The 13,819-nt window shown below is 43.1% G+C and overlaps 1 protein-coding gene across 1 annotated transcript in view; it reads right to left on the bottom strand.

Annotated features, from left to right (window-relative positions):
- zfyve26 (zinc finger, FYVE domain containing 26) overlaps nt 1-13,819 on the bottom strand; it is a 112,122-nt gene that overhangs the window by 15,478 nt on the left and 82,825 nt on the right. The window contains 8 exon segments of the mRNA XM_038785575.1: nt 805-864; nt 1,013-1,151; nt 4,564-4,769; nt 4,861-5,000; nt 5,003-5,057; nt 6,506-6,721; nt 10,653-10,862; nt 12,306-12,453. Coding sequence (XP_038641503.1) covers nt 805-864; nt 1,013-1,151; nt 4,564-4,769; nt 4,861-5,000; nt 5,003-5,057; nt 6,506-6,721; nt 10,653-10,862; nt 12,306-12,453 — 1,174 coding nt within the window.

The following is a 13,819-nucleotide window of genomic DNA, read 5'->3' as shown; positions in this document are numbered from 1 at the left end:
ATGGCTCCCAGCAGATCTCCAATGCTTCAACTAGGAGCAGAATTTTTTAATCTGTAAATCTGGACATTAGCGGAAAGCTCCTTCTTATCCTCTATTTGTATACACCTTCTTGCAGAGCCACGGGTTGGATTGAGATGCAGAATCTCAATTTGGTTTCTTCTTCCCCATGAGATTATTTGCAGGGACTTTTCTTCTTTTCCCCCAGCTCAGGGATGCTATAGATTGTAGCATCCAACATTGAGAGTACAGAGATCGAGTTGGAATCAAAGCTGGATCATTCAGAGCTGCACAGCTCAGGTCATCAGGGGAACTTGTAACAAAAGCAAAATTCTGTGGACGCTGGAAATCGGAAATGTGAAATACAATAGGAAATGCTGGAGATACTCAGCAGGTCAGGCTGCATCCGTGGAGCAAGTTTTAAAGTTTCAGATCTGTCACCTTTCATCTGGACTGAGAATAGTTAGATATGTAATAGGTTTTGAGCAAGTGAAATGGATGAAGGTTGGAAGAAACGCAAAAGGGAAGATCTGTGATTGTGTGGAAGGCATGGGAGATTAAATGACAACGGTTTCATAGTATACGGCCAAAGGGAGTGGTAACAGGACAAGAAAAAGAGCAAAAGATGTGCCCAGAATGGGAGGATTCTTAATACTTGCCATCTTTAGACTGCAGAATAAACAGAGAAACAAGCAAAAAACCAGAGCAGCAAAGGAAAATGAAAGAAAATGGGGATAGAGGTTAAGATCTAAATTGTTGAACACACTGCTAAGTGCTATAATATCATGGACAAAAGCATTTCATTACCTGAATAACTCTGAAAGAAATTCCAAAGCCTTCTTCAATATTTTTGCCTCCAAGCAGAACCTGCAGCACAGATGCAAGTATCAGTGAAACACTATTGACAATTAGATCAAAATATTAGCTATGCATTAAAACAGTTGTTGTTTATCGATGTCTTCATGTGTGTTCCTACGAATATTGTTTTGAAACACATTGCATCAAGATAACATACCTTGCATGCAACTTCCATCTTCATTTTTGTATTCCCAAAGAGGTTGGGAGGCAGTCCACTGCTCCTTGAAGTTCCTGAGTTCTCACATCTATGTAGGAATTTGGTTACTTCAATCTGCAACTCAATTGTATTTATGTACCTATAATAAATAGGCAAAAAAATCTCATAACTACAAGGTCAAATGGCAAACAACACTTAGCTCTGGAGTTATAACTGCTTTAAGTTAATGGATTGCATGCACATGTAAGTATGCCAATCAAACTCCCGGAATGGCGTATGCCAGATGCTTCCGATTTTTGTAGCAAAGGCCTTTTTCCAGAAACTGGATATGATTAGCTCAGAGTTTGTGTGGACAGGGAAGGTACCAAGGGTTAAGAGGACTCTATGACAGAGACAGCGGCAGACAGGGGGGGTTGGCAGTGTCAAACTGCTGCATTATTATTGGGCGGCGAACGTGGAGAATGTGAGGCGGTACTGGGAAGGAGAGGAAACAGAATGGATTAGGATAGAGGAAGAATCCTGTAGGGGGTCCAGCCTGCAGGCTATGGTGATGGCGGTGTTGCCACTGGAGCCAAAGAAGTACACGGAGAGCCCAGTGGTACAGTCCACAGTGAAGGTCTGGAACCAGCTGAAGAGGCATTTTAGGGTAGAGGGGATGCCAGTGTTGACGCCGCTGTGTGAAAACCACAAATTCGGGGGGGGGGGGGGGGGGGGGGGGGGGGGGTGTCAACATACGGCATGTATAGGGAATAGAGAGAAGTTGGGCTGGTCAAGGTAAGGGTTCTGTACCTGGAGACGAGGTTTGCCAGTATAGAGGAACTGAAGGTGAGGGCAGAGCTCCCAAGTGGAAATTAGTTGATGGACCTGCAGGCGAGGGACCTGCCGGCGAGGGACTTCGTGCGGAAGGTGTGGAAAGAGTTCCCCAGATTAGTATGGTATGCCCTGCTGCTCCAGGACATGGAAGGGGAGGGCAGGATTGGAGACATATATGGGTGGCTGAGAGAGCAGGGAGTTGAGCAGGTGATTAAGATTAAGGAGAGGTTGGAGGGAAGATAAACTGGGGACTATGGAGTGAGGCGATACGAAGGATATACGCGACTTCCTCGTGCACAAGAATGGACCTGATTGTTTAAGGTGGTACATAGGGTGCATATGACACGGGCAAGAATGAGTGGGTTCTGGGCAGCACGGTGGCGCAGTGGGTTAGCCCTGATGCCTCACGGCGCAGAGGTCCCAGGTTCAATCCCGGCTCTGGGTCACTGTCCGTGTGGAGTTTGCACATTCTCCCCGTGTTCGCGTGGGTTTCGCCCCCACAACCAAAGATGCGCAGGGTTGGTGGATGGGACTCGCTAAATTGCCCCTTAATTGGAAAAACAAATGAATTGGGTACTCTAAATTTAAAAAAAATGAGTGGGTTCTTCCAGGGAGTGACAGACGAGTGTGAGAAGTGTGGGTGGGGACCAGCAAACCACGCACTTTATGTCTGGGGCTGCGAGAAGTTGGAGAGATTTTGGGCGGGAATGTCCGTGGCACTAGCAAGGATAATGGGGGAGGAGGTTGGGCCAGACCCATTGGTGGCGATTTTTTGAATATTGGAGAAGACGGAGCTGATGGAGGGGAGGAAAGTGGATGTTGTGGCCTTCGCCTCTCTGATTGCCTGGCGAAGAATCTTACTGGAATGGCATTTGGCAACGCCATTGGGGGTGGCGTAATGGTTTGGAGACTTTCGCCATCTGGAAAAGATCAAATACGAACTGAGGGGTTCAGCGGAGGGCTTTGAAGCAAGGTTGGGGATGTTCGTGGCCATGTTTGAGGAGCTGTTCTTCGCAAGGGCGGGGCCGCGAAAAGGGGGAAAAAATTTGTACAAACTGTGTAATTGTGTGTTGGGGAGTATGTTCCTTAGACTGTTTGTGTTTTGTAACCATTTGCGTAAGTTTGGAACAAAATACATTTTAAAAAGAAACAACTCCCGGAATGGCTCTACTCTTATCGCAAAATTAAAACTGGTAAACTATTGAATTTAATCTTGACATGAAAGAAAGGTGCACTTTTCATCCTCCTTCCTTTTTAAAACAAAAAGCGCAACCAAATTGCAAAGAACTGGTAGGCACTGTAGACAACATGCAACTTTTCCCTTTTTTGAACACACTGTTTGTCACACAGGTGAGCTACAGATGGTCAAACTAAAACCTAATTGATGCCAGTCAACTGATCACGGTCTTGTTAAAATTTCCCAGGAGATGGGTGATGCTAGTCAAGTCACAGAAGGCAGTGGTAGGCTTCTCCTCCACAAACACCTCTTATTCTTTGATGGTGATCCCACAATGGTTAGATAGGGAATTTCAAGAGATTGATACAATGATTATTGTACAAGGAATTGTGATGTTTGTTTCTTTTACTTCCGCGCTATTCCTAGGATGGTAACTTTACGAACACTGAACGATAAGATTTTACGAACACTGAATGATAAGATTTTTCTCCAGCGTGGAGAGATTAAAGGAGGGAGTTTTTTTTTGTTGCACTCAATAAATGGTGCACAAATCACTATTCTGTCTCTAATGAATTTCAATTGCCAGAGTAAACAACATATTAATAGTACAGGAGAAGCTGGACTAATTCATTTACATTGGCTACCATTGTTTTCTCCAATCTAATGAGATCAGAAACAGGCTTATTAGAAACATATTCTTGTTGGCAATGGTAATGATAGCTACCCAGTCCTAGGTTAGGAAAACTACTTTGACATTTTGTAGGAATTTTCAGGATTTTGAGAACTGCAACTTATTGAAAAATGGAAAAAAGCTTATTTAATATTGATACCTGTACCATAAGTTAATTTTTGCTCCATAGTTCATAGGTGAAAGCTCACTGTCACAGTCTGGCCCGAACTTAGAACCATAGAAAGGTTACAGCACAGAAAGAGGCCATTCAAAACTTCATGTCTGCACCGGCCAAAAAACAGATAAAGGAAACTATCTGCTCATTTTCATTATAATCCCACTTTCCAACTTGCCTTTGGACTCCCAAATATGGCAAAATGACACCAAAGTTTACATGTCTGTGTGCATAGGCCTGCAGATATTTTCTAAATTAGAGAAACAGTGTTGTAGTAGTAATGTCAGTAGACTAGCAAACCAGAGGACCAGGCTAATTAAAATCCCACAACAGCTGGTGGAACGTAATTCCTACTAACTAACAAATTCCAATTAATTGAAAGTTAATCTTAATAATGGCAACTGTGAAGTTATCACTGATTATCATAAAGTTCCACCTGCTTCACTAAAGTTCTTAAGGGAAGGAAATCTGCCATCTTTACCCGGTCTGGCCTGCATATGTCTCCAGGCCTACAGGATTGTCGTTGACTCTGAATTGCTCTCAGAAATGACCGAGCAAGTCACTAAGTTGTTCCATAACGCTACAGAAAAGTTGGACTGCAGCAGTTTAAGGAGGTGACTCACCGCTGCCTTCTCAAAGGCAATTAGGGATGGGCAACAAATGCTGTCCTTGCCAGTGACGCCAATATCCCTTAAAAGAATTGTGAAAAAATCTACCTTGAAACATCTGCTGCAGACATTTTTTTGCGAAAAGAGCTGGCAACCTTCTTTCTCGATGAGCCACGGTTAGACACTTCTTGCAAGTATGTTTTCAGGTGACCTTTAGCTTCTGTCAACCAACATTGTTTGGCTCCCAGATCTCTGTAGGATTCAGCTTTGTGACTGAAAAACCTGATGCATGTCATGGCTGCTCGCATGTAATCCTGAAATTAACGCATTACAAAACATTGCTCCATACGTCTACTAAAATCCATTTGAAAAAGGTTCTTCACACAAGTCAAATATAGTAACTACCTTCATAAACTGCTGCAGCTCGTACAGAATGTTGAAGAATCCTTTTGTTTGTAAATGCTTGCAGGACGCAATTAGGTGGCAACTCCATTTCTCCAGGCTGGGATCCATATGTTCCATCAAGTTTTCTAAAGCATGCAGTTTCCAGATTCGTAACTTGGTATGAAAATCCCTCGCATGAACACCTCTTCAGGGCAACCCTGAAAGTGAGAGGTAAGCCATCGAAAATACAAGCCTGTGCTTCAACAAGTTGAAAACAGTGAATTAAGCAAAAAAAGTGATGGAAAAACACAGTAGGCCAATAAGTATCTGAAAAAGAAAGTTTAAGACAGGAGAAGGGTCACAACTGAAACCCTGACCTAACGCCTCTTTCCGATAGCTTTTTAAAAATAAATTTAGAATATCCAATTCTTTTTTCCCCCAATTAAGGGGCAATATAGCGTGGCCAATTGACCTGCCCTGCACATCTTTTTGGGGCGAGACCCACACAGATGGGGGAAGAATGTGCAAACTCCACACGGACAATGATCCAGGGCCGGGATCAAACCCGGGTCCTCGGGCAGCGAGGCAGCAGTGCTAACCACTGCGCCACAGTGTTGCCCATCTCTTTCCGATTGTTGATGAACCTGCTGTTCATTTGCAGAATATCCTCTTTTTAGTTCAGATTTCCACCATTATTACTTTTCTGTGTTTTTAAACATCAAAAGTCAGAAACATTAAGCTGATCCACTCCACACAAACAGATCATTTCATCCAACTGGTTTCTGCTGGTGTTTATGCTCCACACAAGCATCCTCTCATCCTTCTTCATCTAAGCCTATCCCTCTATTCCCTTCTCCTCCATGTGCTCATCCAAATTAGCCTCAAACGGCATCTATGCTATTCATCCAAACTACTCCCGCAGTAACAAATTCTAACTAGTCCCTGGGTAAAGACATTTTGCCCAAGTTCCCCATTGGATTTATTACTACCTCTCTTCTATTTAAACCTCTAGTTTAAGATTCCCCGACAAATAGAGTAATGCTGCGATTCAAGAAATACAAATTTGGAAGCTGTTTTGCCAGATCTCACCAGAGAATTTGTTTAAAAAAAAAAAAATATTCATAGACTGTTAAATGGCATTGCTCTCTTCTGCTCGTGGGTGTTCTCATATTCCCCAGTTGAGAAAGTAGGAGGTGATCGGTATCCTGTCCCCGGCTTTGGCTGGGAAATCCTGCAGCTGAATCCACTTAAATCAATAGTCAGGATGCATCACTGTGGCAAATTACAAATCATCCCTTCACACCAGAGTAATTCAATATATGTACATTGCTGTTTGGTAAAGAACATAATAAGAACATAAGGACGAGGAGCGGGATCAGACAATCCAGCCTCTTAAGCCTGCTCTGCCATTCACTAAGATCATGGCTGATCTCATTTTGGCCTCCTAGACACCTTCCTGCCTGCTTCCCATCACGGCTCATCCCGCTACTAATTAAAAACCTATCTATCTCCTCCTTAAATTTGTTTAGTGTTCCGGCATCCACTACACTCCGGAGTAGAGAATTTCACATATTCATGACCCTTTAAGTAATTCCTCCTAATTCTGCCACCCCTTGGCCTCTTGTTCTAAAGCATTTATCCCAGCATGGCAACAGCAATGTCTTACCTTATCCAGCAGGTGCTGCAATGCTTCTCTCATGCAGCTGTGTCTCATATAAAAGCTAATGATGACCAAGTTAGTACCATAAGTTTGCAAGTAGAACAGGCACTCCTGGTAAAAGACATGATGTTTGATCTTCCCATCCCCCATAATTTCAAAACTTGCACCTTCACCCTTCAGAACAGCCTCCAATTCTCTCAGTGAGGCAAGAATGTCGTCATCCTGCTGATCAATTACAAACGGAAATAAACATAACCATCAGAGCAAAATAGGTTAGCATTTCCATACAACGTGCTCCAAACTGGCCAAGCTAAAGAAAAACAATCAAGAAATTCTAAGCTCAAGTTACGGCCTGCACAAGTCAAGTTTCCAAAAACGTTTACGACTGCTTAAAAATATCATGTTGGAACCCAACTCTTCATAACTGTTCACAGGCATTCGGCCGGTTCTCTGGGTATAAATTGAATATGGGAAAAAGCGAGGTCTTTCTGATCCAAGCGAGGGGGCATTAGAAGAGACTGGGAGAGATGCCGTTCAAGGTGGTGGGAGGGAGCTTTCGGTATTTGGGCAGACAGGTGGCATGGGAGTGGGAGCAGCTGCACAAGCTGAATCTGGCTCGGTTGCTGGAGCAGATGAAGGGGGACTTCAGAAGGTGGTATGTGCTTCCGTTGTCACTAGCGGGGACAGTGCAGATGGTGAACATTACAGTACTCCCGAGTTCATATTTCAGAGCCTTTCAATTTTTATCCCCAATGTGTTTTTGAAGAGGGCGAATACGGTGATTTCTGGATTTGTCTGGGTGGGTAAAGCCTGCGGGTGAAGAAGGTGCTGCTGGAGAGGGGACGAGGGGGGGGGCTGGCCCTTCCGTATTGGGCGGCGAACATGCCGATGGTCAGGAAATGGGTAGTGGGGGAGCGCTTGGTGTGGAAGCGACTGGAGGCGTCCTCATATAGGGGCACAAGTTTGGGGGCACTGTTAACGGCGACTCTGCCGTTTTCACCGGACAGGTACTCCACAAGCCCGGTAGTAGTGGCTGCCCTGAGGGTGTGGGGACAGTGGCAGAAGCACATGGGGCTGGAAGGGGCATTGGTGTGGGCACCAATTTATGGCAACCATCGGTTTGTGCCCCGGGGGCGGGGGGTTAGATGGGGATTTCAGGAGTGGCAGTGGGCTGGGATTGAATGGTTCGGAGATTTTTTTATAGATGGGTGTTTTCCGTATTTGGAGGAACTGGAGGAGGAGTTCAAGCTGCCCGGTGGGAACGGGTTTTGCTACTTGCAGGTGAGGGACTTTGTGCGGAAGCAGGTTCTGACCTTTCCACACCGACTGCCACTACCGCATGGAGTAACTCAGAGCCTCCGAAATCTGGGGTATGGGTTAGTGTCATGGCTGGGTTTCTCCGGCTCGAGAAGATTAAGTTCGCTCTGCGGATATCGATGCTAGGGTTTGCTTGGAGGTGGCAGCCGTTTTGGGAAAAATTAAGCTGTCAGCGGTGGGGGGTGGGGTAAAAGGAGAGGCGGGGGGTGGGTGAGGTGGGAAATGGTTAGTGGGAAATTGCGATTGGGGAACTGTATGTAAGCCAGGTTGGCTGAGTTGGGCTGTTGGTTGGTTGGGGGGGGGGGGGTTGTTGTTGTTGTTGTTCACTTTGTATTTTTAATACCTGGTGGTTAAAATTGTTACAATTATAAATGCCTTTAAAAAAAAACCCCGTTTGCAAACCCAGATTGATTTCATGAACATGACAAATTTCCACTATTTGCAACTGGAAAAGCTCTTAAAATTTAGCATTGTTTTTTTAAAAGCATTGATCTTCAAGTTATTTAACTTGCCAGTAAACTGACTACTGTATAGAAATAAAGTGGTCTGCATATTCTTTCAAAGCCATTTTGAGTTATTTAATTTCAAGATATTTTCATGTGCTAGGTGAAACACTTATTAATGTTTTGTGCTGGACCCATTTATGGGGAGGTGGTGGCATAGTGGATTGTCACTGGACTAATAACCAGAGACCCAGGTTCAAATCCCACCACTGTAGATGGTGAAATTTGAATTTAATGAAAATCTGGATTTAAAAGTCAAATGATGACCATGAAACCATTGTCGATTGTCGTAAAAACCCATCTGGTTCACTAATGTCCTTTAGGAAAGGAAATCTGCCATCCTTATCTGGTCTGTGACTCCAGACCCACAGCAACGTGGTTGACTCTTGCAATTAGGGCAATTAGGGATGGGCAATAAATGCCGGCCCAACCTGCGACGCCCATGGACGAATAAAAAAAAATCCAGCTACATGAATATATTGTGGTTATTTTTCTATATATAAATTTAGAGTAGCCAATTCATTTTTTCCAATTAAGGGCCAATTCAGTGACCAATCCACCTACCCTGGTTGGAGGGGCGAAACCCACGTAAACACGAGGAGAATGTGCAAACTCCACACAGACTATTCCCGCACCAGCCTCCTCGAACAGGCGCCGGAATGTGGCGACTAGGGGCTTTTCACAGTAACTTTATTGAAGCCTACTCGTGACAATAAGCGATTTTCATTTTTCATTTCGGACATGTGACCCAGAGCCAGGATCGAACCTAGGACCTTGGCACCATGAGGCAGCAGTGCTAACCACTGCTCCATCGTGCTGCCCACCGGCTTATTTTGTTAAAATTCCGTGCACGATACTCTGAAAAGCAGACCAACTGCAGCAGTCCATGGAAGGTTTATCATTAAGGGAAACGTAAACTATAACTTCACTTCAAAAACCTAGTGCAATTTTCACCCGAATTTGTGGCCAATTGTCAATTCCTCTCCAAGTGGATACTCTTGCCCAAAATCCTTACTCTTCCACCAACACACAGTAGACTCTGGATGTAATCATCAATAATGCTTATATATAGCTTTCATATTTCCCCTCCTGAAATAGTTTCCTTATTCACTGAGATTTCTCCTGCATTAGAGATGCAAGGAACTTTAGCTTATATATGAGAATGGCTTTGTGAATTCCAGGGACTGGCTCACAAGCCCAGAGACCTAGCTGAAGGAAATCCTTTCCCACATGCCTCTATTTTATCCACTTTTCTTTATGCATGGTAAATCAGCTGCTGCTTTCCACGCTTTATATTATTCAAAACTTTGAAACAAAAGCAGTTTAGATACCTTGAATTTAAAAGCTGCAAACTTCTAGCTTCTGTTTACTGCCAAGCACTATATTGCAGTCTCTCCTTTTCTTTAACATTAATTCTAGATACTCATAGAATCTACAGTGCAGGAGGCCATTTGGCCCATCGAGTCTGCACCAGCCCTTAGGAAAGAGCATCCCACTTAAGGCCACGTCTCCACCCTATCCCCGTAATCCCACCTAACCTTTTTGACACAAGGGCAATTTAGCATGGCCAATCCACCTAACCTGCACATTTTTGGACTGTGGGAGGAAACCGGAGCACCCGGAGGAAACCCACACACACACACACGGGGAAAACGTGCAGACTCCGCACAGACAGTGATCCAAGCCGGGAATCGAACCTGGGACCCTGGAGCTGTGAAGCAAATGTGCTAACCACTGTGCTACCATACTCCCCACTCAATGTAAATTACAAAAAGGTTGATTAGACAACAAGCTTTCCTTGATGGCAGGTACAGAACGATGGGCCAACGGCCTCTTCCCATTCTGTAAAAACTCTATGAATATTTTACCTGGAAAGAAGGGCTACTTTAGGGACATTAAAAATGCAATTAATTGTTCTAATAGGTTCCATCAGTAATTGTTATACTTAACTTTCAAAATATTCATATTTACATTGTGCCTCTGTGCCCTCCGTATATTTTACACCTTGTTTTAATAAAATAATGAACTAAATATGCTGCAATGAATTAAGGCAAGAGATTCCTCCTGAAGAATTTCTCTTGCTTATTGATGGCGCTATTTTAGTCTTATTCAGAAATTTTTCATTATTCAATTTCACTTCTGTTAATGCTATTTATGCACAAACCATTGTAGATGGGATGGGGAAACCATTTTGCAAAGATAAACAATGAACATTTAGTACCATAAGCCTCAGGGGATAACATCAAAGCAAAATTAGTCACACGGTGACATAACTTGCACATCAGCAGGTTTAGCATTTTCAGAAGCTGATGCAAAATAAAAAAGGTGATTACCACAGGCAATACTGGTTTAACAGATGTCTCCAGGTGCTGTATTATTTCTTGCAAGAGTGGAGGACCAAGAGTCAGTTGGTTTCGATCGAATGGTAGCTTTAAGCAACGACTGAATTTCTCCCGAGCTGTGCACAAGTTCCCCACTTTGAGGCACGCTAAGCCCCAAGCATGCCAGACTCCACCTGGATCGAGTAGACTCTTAGTTGAAACCTAATATATAAAAACAGTTAACATCATCCAATAGTCTCTTGTCCCAATACAAACTGTGGTAACCTGACAGGACCTAGTTTTGAGCCCGATTAAAATTGAATATCCTAAATTAAAGAATTGGACACTCTAAAACTGTAGTCAGCTCCAGCAAATGGCCTGACTGGAATTCGGATACGGCCAAGTTCGAATACACAAAATCAAACAGGCTGTCTGGGCATGGCTGGACCTGCCCTGTCAATCGCCCATCAAGAGATCATCGCATCCTATTGATATGCACTAGTCTATTGTCCATAGCCCAGATTGAGCCAGACTCGCGGGGGCCCAGATTTCCCACAGTTATCTAATTTGGTAAGGGAGTATGTGCAGACCACACCACTGGTGATGGACACCTCAGGTGTTCTGTCAACCGATCATCAAGTGGGTTATTGGGTGCTGAGACCCCTTCCCAAGGCCTCATTGGCAGAAAGCCAGAGGAAATGGCAAAAGGGCGTGAAGGGAGGGCAAATAAAAATAAGCACCCAAGGGACATTAGCAATGAAGGCTCAATGTGGGAAATGACCTTGACCATCCAGCAAGTTTGTTGAAGTTATATTTACGTTTGTCCTTTGTTCTCCTCACTACTAAAGACACCTAGGTAAAACCTTTGAGTAAGTAAACTGGTCGAAAGTATCGGAATTGGACAGGCACATCAAAACTGACCAATGGGAGTCATCAAAACTCTTTTCCCAAAATTTAAATTCTTAAAGTAACTGTTTTAGCTTCGTAAAGAAGAATGTATCATAAAAATAATACTGTTAAAATCCAATGCAACAAGGAGGTAGCACAACTTTATTTATAAGATCGGGAGAAAAACGAAATCCCTGGAATTTGGTTTAAAAGAGATTAGTTTGTATCAGCAAGCTCAGGACTGGGTCAAAAGTTTTGTTCAGAAGCTGAATTGAAATGTTCCTAATAGTTAAATCAATAAAACTAGGGTACCATTAAATGGTTTATTCAGTTGGCAGCATTAACCTACAGCCAGAACATTGTGGACTCAAGTCCCAGAGCAGGAATTACGTGCATCATGGAAAATGACATTGCAGCGTATCGCTGAGGAAGTGGTTGAATGTCAGGAGTACCATATTCTAGGAATAGGTCAGAATAAGGACAAGAACAGCAGAGTTTTGTCTGTCCGCAAGTTTAAAGAGGGTAGATTGTAAGAGGCCAGTCAAGCGTGCATTGGAATAGTCAACTCCAGAGGTAACAAAGGCAAAGATGCAATATAGCAATAGTGGCTACAATTCTCCCATAGTTCATCAGATGTCAAGATTTTGAATAGCACGGCAAAGAGCTCGTCGCGCAGAGAGGCAATTTGCCGGTACTTTGAAATCTCCACAACTGTTATAGCTTTGTCAAATATTAAATGCATTTCCAACTTGAAAAAAAGAAAATTCATTCACGAACCTCAACAGCTAATGCATAGTATTCAGTTTCCAAAAGTTTATTTCTCAGTCGTGTGATGGCTGCGGGTTGAAGGATTTGTTCCAGAGAAGGCACGTCCTGGTAGTTGGCTGCAACTAAAATCTTCACTACATCCACCTTGCTGATATAACTGTATGAATGGACAGAAAGCAGAAAATCTTTACTTGAAAGGGCACTTCTATAAGAAATGCATTTATTGGGCGGCTTGTTTAATTTCTATTTCATTGAGGTGACAAATTCCTAGAAGAAGATGCCACAAAGATTTTCCATACATTTGAAAGTGGAGCAAGCTCCAATAAGCTTTTCAGGGTCACCATGTTGCACATGGCCAGTTACACAGTCTGTGATCAAGTTTTGCAACTTGACGTAAGAGACTGAGGCATATGGGTTCACAACATGCCTATTTCTACCTCATTGCAAATATATGGACAAAATGTAGCTGAAGTAAAATCACATTTACATTGGGACAATTTCCCCAGGGCTTCCCAAAGTGCTTCAAGAACAAAAACCTGCTTTAGGATGTCCAGTCACTATTATGAGGTAGAGAAACAAAAGTGACTCCGCTTTAAAGTAATTAGTTGGCCGTGGAACTCTGAGGCTTACTAGGGAAATCCTTGTTAGTTCCGTTTCCTCCACTAAGTAATATGCTTAAATTCAGCGGGTTGCCATGTATGATCTTGGAGGCTAAAGTATTAGGTGTAAGCTTTATCCATCAACTGAATTTTATTCAGTTACCACTAAATATTTCCCTTTTGTTGGCAAAACTTAAGATGCATGAAAATTTAACTTCACACAAAACTGAATGTAAGTTTACCTGTGGTTAAATAATACTTCCATCAAGGCGCTTTGCAATTTTCTAAATGGACCCAAGACTCTGGAGCTGAAATCTACACTACAATTATTGGTTACATTACAAATAAGACAAACTTCTTGCTCACCCAGAAAAAATAACGCTTGCTGCCTGAAGCTAGATTCAGATACATTTCCAGAACAACATGAACATATTTGAACATAAATAAGAAGTGTTTACTATTAGCATTAGAGCTTATGATTACTCAAATAATTCCTGCTTGAAGGTGACCTAGAAACCCGACTGTAAGGATACAATGGGTTTATGAGGAGCAAGTGCATTGAAAAATGTGCAACGCTAGAGTTGCAACAGGTGAAGAAGGCAAATAGAATTTTGTCCTTCATTGCTAGAGGGATGGAGTTTAAGACAAGGGAGGTTATGCTGCAATTGTATAAGGTGTTAGTGAGGCCACACCTGGGGTATTGTGTTCAGTTTTGGTCTCCTTACCTGAGAATGGACGAACTGGCGCTGGAGTGTGTGCAGAGGAGATTCACTAGGTTAATCCCAGAGCTGAAGGGGTTGGATTATGAGGAGAGGTTGAGTAGACTGGGACTGTACTCGTTGGAATTTAGAAGTATGAGGGGGGATCTTATAGAAACATATAAAATTATGAAGGGAATAGATAGGATAGATGCAGCAGGTTGTT

The sequence above is a fragment of the Scyliorhinus canicula genome, chromosome 2, assembly GCF_902713615.1.
Source record: "Scyliorhinus canicula chromosome 2, sScyCan1.1, whole genome shotgun sequence".
In the NCBI taxonomy this organism is placed as follows: domain Eukaryota; kingdom Metazoa; phylum Chordata; class Chondrichthyes; order Carcharhiniformes; family Scyliorhinidae; genus Scyliorhinus; species Scyliorhinus canicula.
The sequence above is the reverse complement of the archived record's forward strand: the minus strand, read 5'-3'. Positions and strand labels throughout refer to the sequence as shown.